The sequence below is a fragment of the Pristis pectinata genome, chromosome 1 (assembly GCF_009764475.1).
Source record: "Pristis pectinata isolate sPriPec2 chromosome 1, sPriPec2.1.pri, whole genome shotgun sequence".
Lineage (NCBI taxonomy): Eukaryota > Metazoa > Chordata > Chondrichthyes > Rhinopristiformes > Pristidae > Pristis > Pristis pectinata.
Window position 1 is genome coordinate 104,312,284 of NC_067405.1, and position 18,823 is coordinate 104,331,106.

Consider the following 18,823-nt stretch of genomic DNA (forward strand, 5'->3'; position numbering starts at 1 on the left):
TATCGATGCACCACAGAAAGCATCCTATTTGGATGTATCACGGCTTGGTACGGCAACTGCTCTTCCCGGGATCGCAAGAAACTGCAGGGAGCTGTGGACACAGCCCAGCATTTCATGGAAACCAGCCTCCCCTCCATGGACTCTGTCCATACCTCTCGCTGCCTTGGTGAAGCAGCCAGCATAATCGAAGACCCCACCAACCCGGATCATTCTCTCTTCTCTCCTCTCCCCTCAGGTAGAAGATACAGGAGCCTGAGGGTACATACCACCAAACTCAAGGACAGCTTCTATCCTGCAGTGATAAGACTATTGAATGGTTCCCTTATATGATGAGATGGACTCTTGACCTCACAATCCACCTTGTTATGACTTTGCACCTTATTGTCTACCTGCACTGCACTTCCTCCGTAGCTGTGACAATTTACTCTTTATTCTGTTATTGTTTTTACCCTGTACTACCTCAAATGCACTATGTAATGAACTGATCTGTACGAACAGTATGCAAGACAAGTTTTTCACTGTACCTCGGTACAAGCGACAATAATAAACCAATACCAAAGTTAAATAAATGGACTTCAGAGAGTTCAGCAGGCACATTTCTGAAGTAGTGCAAATGATTGAATTTGTGTAAATTATTTGGGTGAAAAACCTTAATAAATCAAGGGGGAAATAGTGTAATAGCATTCTTGCATTGCAGTTACACCAAAAAACTTATAGAAATTTGATGCCTGTGTCCAGATGCTTTGTGAAGTTTTTAATTCCGTCCATTGTGCTTTCTCCAATGTCATTAATTCTCTTCCTGTTTTTTCTGTTTTTTACACATTGTACTGTAAGTAGGTTATGATTAAGCAGATTAGTGGAAATAATTCCAGCAACACAGCTAATTTACCTTTCCATCCTTCATTATCAAAAGAAGGAATTTGGCTTTAATGTAATTGTAGTATGCCTGTAGGCTTAAAAATTAATGTCATCAAAGTAGTTACACAATGATATTGCCACCAAGATGACAGCTTCAGTCATTTGCAGTTCATTTATCAACAATTCTTTTGAATTTTACATGGTCTAATGCTTAAGCACCTGTGGTATTCAATTCTTACTGATTTCCTATTTTGTCTTGGGTCCAAGTTTTGAATTCTAATGTCAGCAATTGCAGAACCTATTATAGATTTTCCTAAACCTGTATTCATTATCAAGTCCCATCCCCTATGTTGTTTATCTCCTTATGACAATGATTAATATGGGTGCTTCAAAGCTGCGCATGATGAAATCTATTGCATTTCAGAACACCAGGACAAAACAGTTCATAGAATGAAATAATACATAGATTGTAATATTTGGTCAGTCGGGTTATGTGTGATAACCATAAGAGCTGCAAGGAGCTTTCAGCACTTGAAAATTCATTCACTCTTTGAATCATCTCAAGCCAAGGCTGTCAGAGATGAATGAAAGAATTGTTATTGATATTTTTGAAGGAGAAGAACTTCCAGAATTAATTTATGAAGGTTTGAAAGGCCAGCAAGGGCCAGAAATGGCTTCCAGATGTGGTGTGTTTTTGTGGCTATAGAAATGAGGTCAAAGTATGCGGATACAGTATTGCCAACTGTTAGTAAGTTGTGTTGGTGATGAATAAGATCTCAGACTTGAGGCTCAATTCTAAGTCAAATAGAATGTTGCATTTCAGCACTGATCAGGAGAAGGAGGGACTTACTTCTTTAATGAGAGATTCGTGGCAGGAACAGTTGACAATTGCTTTGCTAATCCTGGTTGTATTCTGGCTCGGCCTTGCATTAATATCAAGTCTGCAAGCTAACATTTTAAAGGGACAGTAAAGGGAAACAATGAAGATCTGGACTGAGAGATTGTGATGATGCATATGGATTGTGTGACAGTATCAGGGAAAGAAAAGGAATGGGTTAAAAATTAATGTTTGTGAAACTTGGAAAGCAACAGGGTTGGATGGCAAATTTGTTGCTGGAGATAAAATTGCTGAATTGAGAATTTTGGGGAATCCCGGGGAAAAAAATCAGTGGAGAAAATATGTACATGGTCAGTGATGTGATCGTTTCAAAATGTCTGAGAGCCACAATAAAATTTATCCCTATGGACATTGAGAACAAAAGATAAAGTTAATGGAAAAAGCAAGCTCTGATCAAAATAAAATATTAAAAATGTTTCAGATGTTCCTGGTGGTTCCCAATGATTCCCAATGTATAGAGTTTGATATGTTATATCATCTGTTGTGACCAAAGCTCAGGCATTAGTTGGAGCTGAGGGATGCTCTGTTGACTATTCTTTCCTCTCTGGTCTGTTGATAAATTGACAAAGATTCACCAACAGCCTTCTTGTCCTCCCTCCAAGTCTTGTAATAATGTATGCCACAAGGCAATAAACCTGAACAGAAGGAAGTTAATACATTGGGCCGGATCATCCTTGACTTGATCCACTGCTTAGATTTGCTGCCTATGGTTTCTGCTCACTTGCACTTTTTTAAGATGCAGAGGGCTGGACTAGCTGACCCTCCACACACTGGCAAGACACTGTATCCTGAGGTGTAACCCTTGAACATGATGACAGCATTTGAACTGTTTGAAAATATCTCTGATAACCAGAGACATTAAAATCTATTCAAATAGATTTAAATCATTTAAAAAGAATAAGTTTTTACATGTTTATAGTCTTTTAGGAAAATACCTTAAAATAATTAAAAACATGAAGTGAAATAGCTAAAGCACTTACCTGCAATCACCATTTTTCCAATGGAGTCCAGAGCCTCTCCTCAGCACTTCAGTGCTCCACAGTTGGGCTGAATGGTGAGTTCAGTGATAGAGCGAACAATCAAATGCTTTGCTCTCTGGCCTACAGTTCATCTTGGACACATGGGGAAGTTCGAGACAAGCTAAGGTCTGAAGGATAGAAGGGCCACTATCTGTCAATTGTGCCTTTTGCAAAAAAAAAACTACATTTATAATAATCATGCAATGTTTTTCGGCTGGTTTGCCTCATGCCAGATTTCTGGTGTGCTGGGTGAATCATAAGATAATACCTACACTATAAGCTTGTAATAATTTATTGTATCTTATAGTTGCTTCTTTGTCCCTTCTTAATATATTCTGATGAAACAAATGCTCCTAGATGTATGCATTTATCCTTTGCAATAGACTAACACATCATGATTGGATTCTAGTAATTCAAAAACAACCATAAAAACATCAGTTTCTTTTTTTCACGATTTTAGTCAGACTTCCTTTTTTCTTTAATACTGGTTTATTGATGTATTGTGATTAAAAGTGTCAGAGAAAGCTGCACTCAAACTAATTCAATTCTTATGTTTAAGAATTTCACTATCAGGCCTAATCAAATATAATTGTTGTGTTTTACATTGTATATTTGTTTCTAATGTCTCTTTCAAATAGGGCTTTTGCAAAGAGTTTGAAATAAAAATCCTTTAAGTAGCTTTATGTAGCCAGGGAGATAAAGCAGTTGATCTAGCATTGTTTACTGAATAGTCCTTCACATCCATTGTCCCTAATCTGGGATTATTGATTCATATAGAGATTTATGTGTTTTCTGAGTTCAATTCAATTTGAATTAGTTTGAGTGCAGCTTTCTCTGACACTTTTAATCACAATACATCAATAAACCAGTATTAAAGAAAAAGGAAGTCTGACTAAGATATAAAATAATAGTCCCATCAAGTTTATGCTTTATTTTTCAAGGAATCATCAATCATTAAAATTGACATCAAAATTCCCAAGTAGCCTAGTGGGTAAAAGCACCATTCCCACAAAATCTCCCAGCTTCAGATCTCTCTGTCAAGTTCATTGAGCTCTGCAAGAAGTTTTAAAATTCTGCCATTGGCCTTAACATCTAGGAGTGAGGAGGGGGACAAATCAGCATGGTTGCAGCTGTTGGTGGTAGTCCATTTACCCTGTAGTAAAATCCATGTACATAAATGATGGGTAAACACAGATCTACATTACTCTCCATGCTCACGTTGCCAGTCAACATTTTCTGTTTACAGTAATTACCCAAGGAATGACCTTTTGGGCCACGCGATAGTGAAGGCAGGAATAGGAGGAGGTGGCAGATAAATGCGTGGCTGAGAAGCTGGTGCAGGAGGGAGGGTTTTAGATTTCTGGAACATTGGGATCTCTTCTCGGGAAGGTGGGACCTGTACAGAGAGGACGGGTTACACCCGAACCAGAAGGGGGCCAATATCCTTGCGGCGAGATTTGCTAGGGTGGTTCGGGAGGGTTTAAACTAGTTTGTGAGGGGGAAGGGAACCGGAGGAGTAGGTCAGAGGAAGAAGGGGATGGGGAAAAGTTAGATCAAACAGGTAGAGAGGCTTTGGGGAAGGAGAAGCAGAATACAGGCTATAAAAGTAGTAAGGTAGGTGGACTGAAGTGTGTTTACTTATATGCAAGAAGTGTCAGGAATAAGGGGGATGAACTGAGGGCTTGGATAAGTATGGGGGACTATGATATCGTGGCTATTACTGAGACGTGGCTGACGTCAGGAGAGGAGTGGATATTGAATATTCCTGGTTTTCGGTGTTTTAAGAGGGATAGGGAAGGGGGGAGAAGAGGAGGAGGGGTGGCGATACTGGTCAGGGACACTGTTACGGCTGTGGAAAGGATGGATGTTGTAGAAGGATCATCTCTAGAGTCTGTATGGGTGGAATTAAGGAACAAGAAAGGAGCAGTTACTCTACTAGGAGTATTCTGTAGGCCCCCCGGTAGCAGTAGAGATATAGATGAGCAGATTGGCAGGCAGTGTTTGGAGAGAAACAAAAATAACATGGTTGTTATAATGGGAGACTTCAACTTCCCAAATATAGACTGGAACCTGCTGAGTGCCAAAGGTTTAGATGGGACGGAATTTGTTAAATGTGTCCAGGAGGGATTCCTGATGCAGTATGTTGACAGGCTGACTAGAGGGAATGCCATGTTAGATCTAGTTTTAGGAAATGAACCGGGACAAGTGAAGGATCTATTGGTGGGTGAGCATTTGGGGGACAGTGACCATTGCTCCATAACCTTTAAAATTGTCATGGACAGGGACAGGTGCAGAGAAGACAAGAGGATTTTTAATTGGGGAAGGGCGAACTATGAGGCTATAAGGAGAGAACTTGGGAGTGTAAATTGGGATGTCCTTTTTGAAGGGAAATGTACCATGGAGATGTGGTCGATGTTCAGGGATCTTATGCAGGATGTTAGGGATAAATATGTCCCGGTGAGGCAGAGAAGGAATGGCAGGGTGAAGGAACCGTGGGTGATGAGAGAGGTGGAACGACTTGTTAGGGAGAAGAAGGTAGCGTACATGAGGTATAAGCAGCAAGGTTCAGACAGGGCCCGTGAGGAATATAGGGTAGCGAGGAAGGAACTTAAGAAAGGGCTGAGGAGAGCTAGAAGGGGACATGAAAAGGCGTTGGCTAGTAGGGTTAAGGAAAATCCCAAGGCCTTTTTCAAGTACGTGAAGGGTAGGAGGATGGCTAGGGTAAAGGTAGGTCCGATTAAGGACAAAGGTGGGAGAATTTGCCTGGAGGCGGCGGAAATGGGAGAAGTTCTCAATGAGTACTTCTCTTCGGTATTCACCAGGGAGAGGGGTCTTGATGACACGGAAGGGAGTGCTGGTAGGGGTAATGTTCTCGAGGTTCTAGATATCAAGAGAGAGGATGTGTTGAAGTTGTTAAATAGTATTAAGACAGATAAATCTCCAGGGCCTGACGGGATTTTCCCCAGGCTGCTTCGAGAGGCTAGGGAGGAGATTGTCGAACCACTGGTAAGGATCTTTGAGTCCTCGTTGTCCACGGGGATGGTGCCAGAGGATTGGAGGGGCTGCGAATGTTGTCCCCTTGTTCAAAAAAGGTAATAGGGATAGGCCAGGGAATTATAGACCGGTGAGTCTCACGTCTGTGGTGGGTAAGCTGTTAGAAAAGATTCTAAGGGATAGGATTTATGAACACCTAGAGAATCATGGACTGATTAGGGACAGCCAGCATGGCTTTGTGAAGGGAAGATCTTGCCTCACAAGCCTGATAGAGTTCTTTGAGGAGGTGACCAGGAAGATTGATGAGGGTAGTGCGGTGGATGTGGTCTATATGGATTTTAGTAAGGCGTTTGATAAGGTTCCTCATGGTAGGCTTCTTCAGAAGGTCAGAGGCCAAGGGCTCCAAGGAAGCTTGGCTGTGTGGATTAGGAATTGGCTTGCATGTAGAAAGCAGAGGGTTGTGGTGGAAGGAGTGCCCTCGGATTGGAAGGCAGTGACTAGTGGTGTCCTGCAGGGATCGGTTCTGGGGCCTCTACTTTTTGTGATATTTATAGATGACTTAGATGAGGGGGTGGAGGGCTGGGTTAGTAAGTTTGTGGACGACACTAAGATCGGCGGTGTTGTGGATAGTGTGGAGGGCTGTCGGAGCTTACAGAGGGATATTGATAGGATGCAGAGCTGGGCTGACAAGTGGCAGATGGAGTTCAATCCGGAGAAGTGTGAGGTGGTACACTTTGGAAGGACAAACTCCAGGGCAGAGTACAGGGTAAATGGCAAGGTACTTGGCAGTGTGGAGAAGCAGAGGGATCTGGGGGTTTATATTCACAGTTCATTGAAAGTTGCCTCACAGGTGGAAAGAGCAGTTAAGAAGGCCAATGGGATGTTGGCTTTCATAAATCGCGGGATTGAGTTTAAGAGCCGCGAGGTGATGATGCAGCTTTACAAAACTCTAGTTAGGCCACACTTAGAGTACTGTGTTCCGTTCTGGTCGCCTCATTATAGGAAGGATGTGGAGGTATTGGAGAGAGTGCAGAGGAGATTTACCAGGATGCTGCCTGGATTAGAGAGTATTGAATATGAGGAGAGGCTTAAGGTGCTAGGGCTTTATTCACTGGAAAGGAGGAGGATGAGAGGAGACATGATAGAGGTATATAAAATATTGAGAGGAATAGATAGACAGTCAGCACCTCCTTCCCAGGGCACCAATGCTCAAGATGAGAGGGCATGGCTTTAAGGTTATGGGTGGGAGGTTCAGGGGAGATGTCAGGGGGAGGTTTTTCACCCAGAGAGTGGTTGGTGCATGGAATGCACTGTCTGGGGTGGTGGTGGAGGCAGATACATTGGACAGGTTCAAGAGCTTGTTGGATAGGCATATGGAGGAGTATGGGATGGGGGGATATGAAGGAGGAAGGGGTTAGGTAGTGTTAGGGTGGTTTGATGGACGGCACAACATGGTGGGCCGAAGGGCCTGTTTTGTGCTGTATGGTTTATGGTTCTATGGGGCTAAGTGTCAGCATCCACAAACTCAACAAGAATCAGGAAGAAAAACATTGGGTGGGAGAAATTAACAAAAATTTTATTAGGAAATAATAGTGGTGTGTAAGTTTTATCTATTTCACAATATTAACTATACTTGCGTCTTCCATGCCAATTCTGATCATTAAACCTGGGATCCAGGCAGTGATATATTCAGTTAGCAACAATATGTTCTGCCTTTCATGCAAAATGCAGTGGTAAGCTTTAAGAAAAATAATTCTTATCGTGGAGAAAGTATTTTAACATTATACAGTCCCTATTAGCATAATACCATAAGAATTATATAATCCTATATAGTTCCAAGTTTAAGCAGATTTACCTAGGTTTGAATAATTGTTGCTGCCAGTTATAATGTACTCCAAAATGTTTTCCACATTTTATATTTAAATATTATAAATAATTGTATTAGCTTAAAATAAAAATGGAAAATGCTGGAAATGCTCAAGTCTGGAAATACTCAATACTGGGAGGAGAAACAGAGTTAATGTTGCAAGTCAGTGACCCTCATCAGAACTGTTTTGGCCAATACCTTAATAAAGATAAGAAAGAGAGACAACGGAGGGTGAAAAAAGCAAGAGAGAAAGATGGTAATCCCATCGGAGAGCAGAGTAGAGCATCATTTTAGGCATTCATGGCAGTGAATTCAACAAGTAAGAGAAAATTTTAAAAAAACTGAAGTTGCTAGAAATCTAAAACCAGAAAATGCTAGAAATTCTCGGCAAATCAGGTTACGGTCTGTGGTAAGAGAAACAGAGTTAATGTTTCAGGTCAAAGACCCTTCAATAGAACAGCCTTGTCTCTCTTTCCCTGCTTGCCCTCAGTGGTGGGTCATTCCCTTCTTGTCTTTGATAATTGTATGAGCTTGTCTGTCTTTGCATTCACCTTGATCTTCATTTAACCTTAAGAGATCAGTTAAAAACTTTATGTAGGGCAAAAGAGACTAACATTTCACTAAGTATTGTGTTATGGTCCAGCTGAGAATCTGAGTTTGTTTATTTTCTAGGCTATTGTCTTTGTTGTTGGTGGTGGAAATTATATTGAATATCAAAACCTTGTTGATTACACAAAGGTAAGACAATATTTAATATGGGGATAAACATAAAATACTTAAGGATGCATAGTGAGCAAAGAGGCAGTATTTTTCAAATGCCAATAGTCCTCAGGAGAATCAAGGGACAGTGAAAGTTCCACTCAACTGGAAAAATAAACTTCAAATTGCTTGTTTGGAAAAGTAAAATAAACTTGGACCAATGGAACTATTAATTCCATATTAGTAACTTGCAAAATAAATACTAGAAGAAAGTTGAGTATCTAAATGGAAATAACTCATCAATAGCACCGATCATTGTTTCAATCTGTGTGGACTACAAAACCATCACAGATTGCATGGGCTGCTCATTCTGATGTTGTGCTATGCATTTTGTGTAATATTCTGAAACTACGAGAGAATATGCAAAACATAAAACCATCAATTTAAAACTTCATGGCAGATAAAAAGGACTAAAGTTTAAATGAATATTGTGTTATGGTCCAAAAGAGAATTTGAGTTAGTTTGTTCATTTTGTAGGCCATTGCCTTTGTTGCTATACATCCCACTTGTCTGAATGAGCATGTAGAAGATGCAGCCAGGTTGACCGGCATCTTATCCACCTACCTAAACATTCATTATTTCCTACAATGCAGTTTAACTGCATCTACATATGCACTGCGTAGGCTACTCTGACAACAATTCCCAAACTGGCAAACTTTACCGCTGAGGGGGAGAATAGCAGCAGGCATGAAGGAACACCACCACCTGCAGGTTCTTCCCAGGTTGCACACCATCCTGACTTGGAAGTGCATCAACCTACCTTCACCATCACTAAGCCTAAAACCTGGAACTCCCTACCCAACCACATTGTGGGTCTACCTTCACTAGAGGGTTATAGCAAATCAAGTAGGTGCCTCATCACTCCCTTCTTAAGGCCATTAAAGAATGGACAATAAATTCTGAACTCGCCAGCAATACCCATAACCTACAGAAATGAAGATGTAATATAAATAAATGTAATATTAAAAGTTAATCCTGACAATTATTTCAAGTTGAACCATGATTTCCGGACAAGCAATGTTTGTTGTTTCAAAAAATAACCTTCTGCATAAATGTCAAGAAACATTACCAATGTCTAAAATAGTCAACTGGGAAAGGAAGAAATACTTAACTGTAAAAGGTACAGTTCAATTACAGATTGACTGAAGCTGCAAGGAGCTTGACATCTCATCCATCCTGTAGTTATAACTGGTGTTTATATTTTTCTTTATTATTCTTAAAGCATGATTTGATTTTTTTAAAATTTTCTTTGTATCCTGTGCCACAAAGTTGTATCTTACAGCATGGAAACAAAGCACTCAAACAGAAGTGGTCTAGGATGAATCCAGGGATAATAAGATATGAAGGGAGATCTTCAGAACTATCTAATTAAAGAAGGATGGGAAAGATTATATTTTAAAAACTTTAAAACATAACAAATATAGACACTGGCTTCATTTGAGCCATGACTGCAGAACGAGAGTACATCAATGCAAAATTAGCTAGCCTCAAGCAGCTAAAATATATTGAAATTTTTTTCCCTTTGCAGTACTAGATAAAGCAAGGGCCATTAATTGTTTGCTTGCTTAAAGGTGATTCTAAACCTGCATAAGAACATGAATTAAGTTTATAAGTATCAGTTGATCTAAACCATCATGGAAAGCAATGTTGGAACCCAATCTTCAATGTTATGTTGCTATCCTGAGGAAGAAAAAGGAAGGCAAGTAAAAGATATATAACTTAACAGGAAATGGATCAAATTGGATAAAAAGTAATTTTTAAAAAAATCTAAATACAAAAGAGGCAAAATATGTGAGGCGGGAATTGAATATAAATACCAAAGAACAACATAAGATGATAGGAGCTGGAGTAGTCCCACAAATTAAGCTCTGACGTTCAGTATGATCATGGCTAATCTGCCCCAGACATTACCTCCTCTTTTGTGCAAGTTGCCATAGCCGTCAGTTCCCTGGCCTTTCAAAAATTTATCCAGCTCTTTAAATAACCCCAATCATCCAGCATCGACAGTCCTCCAGGATAAAGAATTCCAGAGTTTCACCAGCTCTGAGAAGCTCCTATACACTACAGTTTTAAATTACTGCCCCCTGATCTTGAAATTATGTCTGCTCATTTGAGACTCTCTGGTAGAATAATATCAATATCTATCCTGTCATAACCCCAAATGATCTTATGTGTTTTAGTAAGATCACCACCCTACTTCTTCCCCCCCCCCCCCACCCCAATTCTTCTACAGTCCAAAGAATATTAGGTGCCTTGTGGTCAGCATGGTCTCATTGGGCTGAAGGGTCTGTTTCCATGCTGCATAACTGTCATATGGATCGAATTTCTTTAACTCTCTTATCCCAGAAAATAAGACGAGCAGAATTTAAGCATTTAAAGCTTTCATTCAAATTCAAATATTAAATCTGTAATAATTTTACTGTGGAAAAAGTTTTATGACATTGGAGTTTATTTTTGGGATTATGTTTATCAATGCATTTCACATTATTTTGAGACACTGCAATTATTGTTGTCCTTGATTGGTTATGATAAAGTCATGTGCCAGCAGCCCCACCCCTACAGCATTTATAGACTTTACTTAAAGGCGGTACCTTTTGTAGCTACACAGCAATATCAGGTGAAGGAATCTGGAGTCCAGGTGTAGTATAAAGATGCCTGGGTTCTGACAGCATAAAGGGGAGTGTTGTGAAGTCTGTTAACAATGAGATGATGGTAGTGGGGTCTGACTTGGCAACGATTTGCTGTGCCATGCTTCCCATTGCTGTATTCCCAACAATATCTCACATGAACTCAGCACCCATTTGCCTGTGCAATCCAGCATTGCCTTATTCAGTGTCAACCTATGCTATAGCATCTTTAGGGGTATGTGGTCTTTATAAAGTTGTGTGGCAACACATGAGGCAACAGCAACTAGTTATGCATGAAAGCACAGAAAGATCTTTTTTTGACTCTGCAGCATTGGTGTGCGAGACATAAAGAATTCATGAATACTTGTCAAAAGAATAAAATTAAAAGGTCGTTATTGTTGAAACAAGCATAGCTTATGTCCATACAATGATTGCTGTGATTTTCCTTATTGGTTCCCAGTCATGGCCTCATTTCAGATGTAATTCTGTGTATTATGCTCTAGAATAAATACATTTCTTTTATATTTATTCAGAATAAACCAGGTAAACATGTATTATATGGCTGCAGTGAGCTCTTCAACGCTGGTCAGTTCCTGAAGCAGGTACAGTATTTTCATTCATAGTTGCATGTGGTACTGATTAAAAGAGCAGCAATTGTATGATTGATGTAAACATTTCTGATTCTGAAGCAAAGATATCAGTGAGTGAATTGTGCTCTCAGTATTTGTGCATGGTGACATAAAATATGCTAAGGAATAATTCATTTATACTTAATGGGCCTGGTTAAATTTGCTATTCAAATTGTGTACTATTGATGGACAGTAGGAAGTTGGAATTATCTTGTTGCAACAAGCTGCTCATGTCTTGGAACTAGGTATATATATGTTATCTTGTTAGCCCAAACTTGATATGGCTGCATCATAATTGGGCAATGTCTGAAGCAAGAAAATCAACAGCAAAAACTCTAAACCTTGGAATGAAATGGAAATCTTCAGCTAGAGATAAATGGGCCAAACTTTTGTCACTGAGCAAATCCCATAGACTGTTCGGGGCCCCAAGTACAGTTGCCCTACAACTAGAACAAACTTGCCAGAACAAATTGTCAGAAATTATCCTTTGCCATTGGAGGATTCTCCCAATGATCATTGTTTTGCAGATCCTTTTGCACTGCTTGTTCACATGATACTTCGATGTTCAGTATCTTGTCACTGAAAATAATGCCAAATGTACAGAGGAAAAGATCCAGGGGTGTTCTCAAAACCTCCTTGAGAAAGCATAACATTCTCACTGATTCATGGGAATGCTTAGCTAGGAATACCACTCAAGATGAAGAAGAAGCACTTAGGATAGCATTGAGAACCTCGAGTCAATTTGTCAGAACAGACAGAAATGCAGTGCAAGCTGCAGGAATGCATTTTTTGCTCAACCTGTAGCGGATTCTGCAAGTCCCACAGTGGCTTCGAAAACCACCTCAGAACTTTCAGAACTGGATCAGAAGCAAGTCATCCTTGATTCCCAGGGACTGCCTAAGAAGGGGAGTTCTGATGTTCAATTCTTAAGCATCAAAACTGAGTGGTTTACCAGGACCCATAGCCTTTGCCCTGCCTTGTTCTTAACGTCACGTGAAGCAAACTGAATTGCATGGACAGTGGTCTATGATATCCTTGGAAGCAGGCTCATATCATTCAAATTACCTTTACCTTAAAAGGCAGTAAACATTTCATCCTTATCTCACATTTGTTCGAAGTTCTGGTATGACAGAGGATGAGGATGTCCATAGACCATCCTCTCACTAGTGGCCCAATTATTCACCACCATTCTCAATGGCACCACCATGTCATTGAGCTACAGAATTTTGGTTGTGTCTATTAATGGTGGGGCTGCCTGTTGCTGTCTTCTACATTGCCCCTTTTGGTGTTCAGCAAGCACTGTCCTTCATTAGGTTGGTCATTCATTCCCGGAGATGCTTTTGTGCCATGTCTGTTTACTTTCATTATCTAACTAAAGTTTTTTTTTCTGTTCTTCAGCTATCACAACTTGGGTCTCAGAGTTAAGACACACCATTGTACTCTCTATACATCTTCGTTGAAAGGTGGGGAGAATACAGAAGGCAAATTTTAATACAGCAATGTCATGTCACACTTTATTTACATTATTATTTTTGCTTCTTTACAATCTTGTAATTCCACTTATTTGATAATTCTTGATGCAATTGGATGTGATTTCTGTCATTTTTAATACCAAACTGTATATCATGTAATTGTGCAAATAGTTGAAATAAATTTGAAAATAGAAATCTGTAGAGTCAGTAATTCCAATTAGTACAATAATTGCAGCAATTTGTATTTACTATTTTAATTTTATGATATCTCCTACCAATTACGGCATATATGATTTTTTTTAAATGCAAGCTATAAGATATAATTGGAAGGGGGATCTTGTCTTCAGCATTTCACTTCATGGGTAAAAATTGTCACAGTCTTAATGGCCTTCCTTAATTAAAACAGGCTGAACCTGAAACTATCTTGATCGAGATGGATCAAGATTGTACCCTGCAGTGCTTTCACCCACTAGATGGCGGGATGCTTTCTCAAAAAGCAAAATTTATGACACTGGGGAGGCCAGGGAAACTAAAACAATGTATTTCAGGACAGAGTTACTGCACATTGTGCCCTAGATACTGAGTTGCCCAGGAACCCAGGGATCCACATGGTTTTCTAATCTTTGTTTCTTTGCCCTCTGTGATCCAAGTAATTAGCTCTTCCTAGTGGAAACATTGGGTACTGCTTCTCTGGCCTGATCTCACCCAAAAACTGACTGAAATTTTCATTGCATTTAAATGTATAGTTTTATGAAAAAAAAGGTAAAAGTTACTTAGGAATTGTATGGTAAGGATTGAATATTTTGTTTAAAATATTGTTAGATTGAACCAGTTTTTTTGGTTGTTGCTGATCGAACAACACTATTCATTTTTAGTCATGTTATATTCATTGAATTTATTACTTCATGGAGCCAAATTCTTTACAGAAAAGAAGCTGGTTTTATGTATTCATTGATGGGATATGGGCATTGCCAATCCCTAAATGGCCTTGAGAAGATGGTGGTGACCCACCTTGAACTGCTGCAATTCAAGTGAAGGTAGAGCGATGCTGTTCAGTTGGGAGGTACATAATTTTGACCCCAGTACCAAACAATTAATAGTGATTACATTTCCATGAGACAGTGTGTGATTTGGAGGAGGTGGGCTTCCTAGTCATCCTTGTGGTCCTGTGTGGTGGAGAATTTGGGAAGTACTATTAAAGTAGCTTTGGGAAATTGTAACCACAAATGTTTTGGTGGCAAAACTGCACTCATGTATGAAGTAGCTGAGAGGCTGAAGGTTTATGGTATTGGATAGGATGCTTTATTCTGGCTGGTGTCAAATTTCAGTGCTGTTGAGTCATCCAAATCTCTTGCCTGGCAAATCCCTGTCTCTGCTGTCCTTGTGGACTTACATTGCTTCCCTGTTAAGGAGTGCCTCAATTTTAAAAATTCTCATTCTTGTTTTCAAATGCCCCATGGTCTCACCCTCCACATCAGTTCAGCCTTCTCCAGTTGTAGAATTCTCCAAGCTATCTGGACTTTCTCCAATTCTGACATCTTGATCATCCCCAAATTTAATCACTGCACAGTTGGCCATCACGCCTCCTGCTGCCAAATCTAGGAGCTCTGGAATTCTCTGCTTAAAACATGCCATGCCTCCATCTTTAAATTTCTCTCATAATGATACTCCTTAAAACTTTGGACAAGATTTTCAGTCATCTGTCCTATCTCGCTCAGTGTCAGTTTTTATTTCATAATATTACTGTGAAGTTCCTTTGGAAACTGTAAAAGAAATTGTTTTCCACTTATTTAAGGACGTGTAGGGTATTTCAAGGCACTCCTGACTTGTACCTTAAAGGTGCTGGTAAGATTGTGGGGAATCTGACCATCCATTTGATGAATGCACTCCCATAGTGGTGTTTGGTAGGTAGAGTCCAGCATTAAACCTTCATCATTTGAAATTTTGATTGGGGGCTACAGGCACTGACACTAATACTGTGTGAAAAAGAGCTGCTCTGTTGAGATTGTCTATACTTAAAAAGGGTAGGGCCCACTGCCCCGGTGAAATGATGACCTGGGTTGGAGGTGGGGGTTTATGTTTTTGAAAAGAAAAGGGGTGCAGAGTGCTGGGTGAGGAGAAATTATACATTTAGAAAATCAATACTGTAAACAGTGTGGCAGTTTGGCTGAAGATGATCAGAGTGAGAGAAAGTGACAGTGAGAATCTTGGTCATAGTACCTCATTGAATAAGGTCAAATCAGGGAAAAACAGTTAAAGGAAAGGTAAAATTAATGAAATTTTGTTTGAATGCACAAAGCCTCAAATGGAGATAAATGGGTTTGATCTAACAGCCATTGTAGAATATAACGTAAGTGCATAAGAAATAGGCCAGTTGGCCCTTGCTTCACTTCCATCATTCAGTCAAGATCATGATTGGTTGCTAACCTCGGCAGGAATCAGAGGTATAGAAATTGGCAGGAACTTTGGACTTGAAGTAGAGGATCAATTATAATCGTATTAAAAGGCAGAGCAGACTCAAAGAGCTATATGTCTCTCTTGTAATATATTTTTTGAAAAACTCAGCCTCTGGCCTAGCCCTTGTAACCACAGTGTTTGTGGCTAGCCTACTTTTTGTGTTTAATCATTATTCCCACCATGTTAACAGGGGATTTGATGATGACAATGTCATTGCTTGTCATAGGAGTGTGATTAAACCTTTTGGAGATAGTCATTTCATCCATTTGTGTCACACATCCTTGCCATTTATCAACCCAAGGGTAGGTGTTGCCCAGGTCTTGAGAACAGATGGTTTCGTTATCTAAGGCTTTGTAAATAAAGTTGAAGAGTGCTTTCATCAGTTCCCACTTCTAGCTCTGCAATGAAAACAACAACTCACTGATTAGGCAGCCCAAGATGTTGGGCCTATAACACTATCTCAGGCTGCTACTGTACTGCTTCAAATGTCCACAATTTCAGTAGCTCAGTCAGTCAGACAGCATCTGTGGAGAAACAGATGTAACATTTCAAGGCGATGACCTTCCATCAGAGCCTGAAACATGAGCTCTGGTTCTCTCACCACAGTATTACCTGACCTGCTGACTGTTTCTCTGTTTCTGTTTCCAGATTTCCAATATCAATGTTTTTATTTTGCTTTTTATAAACTCCGTTTGTTCTAAGGATCAGCCGCTGCATCTTATTATTGCTTATCTGAAATCCAACTCTAGCTTTTTGCTGTGAGACTGCTTATTATCTCTTCGAAATGAGTTCCATATTTTCATTCCACTGCAACTGGTATCAGAAATAATGATTTCATGTCACAGTTGTCATAGGTAACAATGAAATAATATTATCTATGACTAACATTTGAAAGTTTTCTCGTAGAGGGATGAGAAACAAGGAAAATATGAAACTTTTGTCTTATCTCTAATTTGGATAAGAGCAAAAATAGCACAACAGGAAAAAATCGCCCAAATCTTGCTGTGTGGGGCCTCATAACTTCAAACTTGTAGGACATGGAATTTAGGGTAATGTACTAAACATGGATTGAGAATTGGTTATCAAACAGAGTGAATGGGAATAAACAGAACCTTCTCAGGCTAGGAATCACAGGAATCAGAGTTTCAGCCCCAGCTATTAACAGTCTATACCAAAACTTTGTCTGAGGAGACCAAATGTCATATTTCCAAGTTTGATGTCACTAAAATAGTTGAGAATGTAAATGTGATGAAGGAGGTAAAGGCTTCAAGGGGATGTTGACAAACTGAGTGAGTGGGTAAGAACATGGCAGGTGGCGTGTTCTGTTGCGAGGTGCAAGGTCATCCACTCTGCATGTTACAGAGAGAAGTATTCGTTAAATGGTGAGCGAGAAGGTAGTATCTATGTTCAGAGGGACTAAGGTCTGCTTGTTACAAATCTCAAAGGACAGCATGCAGTGCAGCGAGCAATTAGGAGGTCAGATGATATGTGAGCTTTTATTACAAGAGCTTGATTACAGAAGTAAGGATTGCAATTGTACAGGACCATGGTGAGATACATCTGGAGTATTGTATACAGTTTTGGTCTCCTTAACTAAGAAAGGTATTGGTTTATTATTGTTACTTGTACTGAGGTACAGTGAAAAACTTGTTTTGCATACCCATCGTTGTATGGATAAAAGTGGCAACAGTTCACTCACTAGACTGGTTCCAGGGATGGTAGTCTTGCTATATGAGGAGAGATTGAGTAGACTGGAGTGATATTCTCTAGAGTTAGAAGAATGAAAGGATACCTCATTGAAACTTACTAAATTCTGCAAGGGCTTGACAGGTAAGATGAAGGGAGGATGTTTCTCATGGCTGACGAGTCTAGGACATGTTGGTGTAGTTTGAGAATAAGGAGTAAGCTGTTTATGACTGAGATAATGAGACATTTTTTCACTCAGTTTGGTGAATCTTTGGAATTCTCTACCCCAGAGAACAATGGAGGCCCAATCATTATGTTTATTCAAAACAGAGATGAATAGATTTCTGGGCATTAAGGAAATTAAGGAATGTGAGGATAGTGCCAGAAAATGGCAGTGAGGTTAGGAGATCAACATGGTCATGTTTTCAATGCTTCTGAATGGTCCTGACATTCAGAAATATTTTTAAATGATTTGCAATTTTAAAATTCTGAAATCACTTAAGCAATTAAAGCAATCACAAATAATTAGAAAGTAACTTATTTTTTACCTCTCTTCATCACAGCTTTATCAACATTGGGTTCCTGGATCCTGCTGGGTGTAAACTGGTGCAGAATCCAAGAGCAGATACTCCACCATGTGAAGCTGGGATGTTATCAAATTTGTCCCCAGGTCACAAAGAAGTATCAAGATGTATGACGAAAAGCTTGGTCAAAGTGGTAGATTTTAAAAAGCCAATGAGGAGAGAGTTCCAGATTGTTTTGCAAAGAGAATTCCTGGCTAAACCAGCTGCAAACATTCCTACCAAAGGTTAGGCAATAAAAATCGGCAGATCCTGAATAGGAAGAACAAAGTGATCTCAATGCTCTATGTGGCTGCAAATGGTGACACAGGTATGGGATAAGCAAAATTTTGAAATTCAATGTAGAAGCCACTGCAGGACAAGAAACAAAGGTGATTCTACAATATATCAGTAGGTAGTTTGGAGAAATATTATTTAAGTAAGATAGGTTTCCTGAAAATCTTTATACCTGGATAAATTTCCAGAAATTAAATTTATATGAATCTTGCCCTTTTTTGATGAAAATACCGAAGTATATTCTGGAAATTGCAAAAAGCACATGGTTATTGTGACTTTATGGATTTTCAATTGAGAAGCTGTCTCATGAGAAATGCTGCTGTATTTGTTTGATGATGGTGTGCATTAACATTTTTAGCTGAAATCATAGACCTTTTACCTTGGTATTAGTGTCATTTATTGACCAATTAATGTTCTTCCATCAGCTTTAGGAACTCTAATTTTCCTAGAGTTCAATCGAATGCTATAAACCAGAATAGCAAACCTGTATCTGGCACCAAAAACTATTTCCTGTCTGCATTGAAAGAAAATTCAGTGGCTTGTTGTCTAACATCAAGGTTAATGAAAGGTTTGCTCTATTAGAATTTTCTGTAAGATCTATGCCTTCTCCATGAGAACCTTAATTTGGTATTAAACAAGCTACTGTTACAACTGGGCACATGGCCACATTGTACTGATATATATTTATTCTGGAAGACTG

The 18,823-nt window shown here is 39.5% G+C and overlaps 1 protein-coding gene across 1 annotated transcript in view; it reads left to right on the top strand.

The window, feature by feature from the left end:
* scfd1 (sec1 family domain containing 1) overlaps positions 1–13,309 on the top strand; it is a 112,322-nt gene extending 99,013 nt beyond the window's left edge. Inside the window, exons 23-25 of the mRNA XM_052024523.1 lie at positions 8,309–8,374; positions 11,556–11,624; positions 13,050–13,309. Of these exons, the coding sequence (XP_051880483.1) occupies positions 8,309–8,374; positions 11,556–11,624; positions 13,050–13,076 (162 nt within the window). The 3' untranslated portion in view covers positions 13,077–13,309. The remainder of the gene's footprint in view (positions 1–8,308; positions 8,375–11,555; positions 11,625–13,049) is intronic.
* The last annotated feature ends 5,514 nt before the right edge of the window (positions 13,310–18,823 follow it).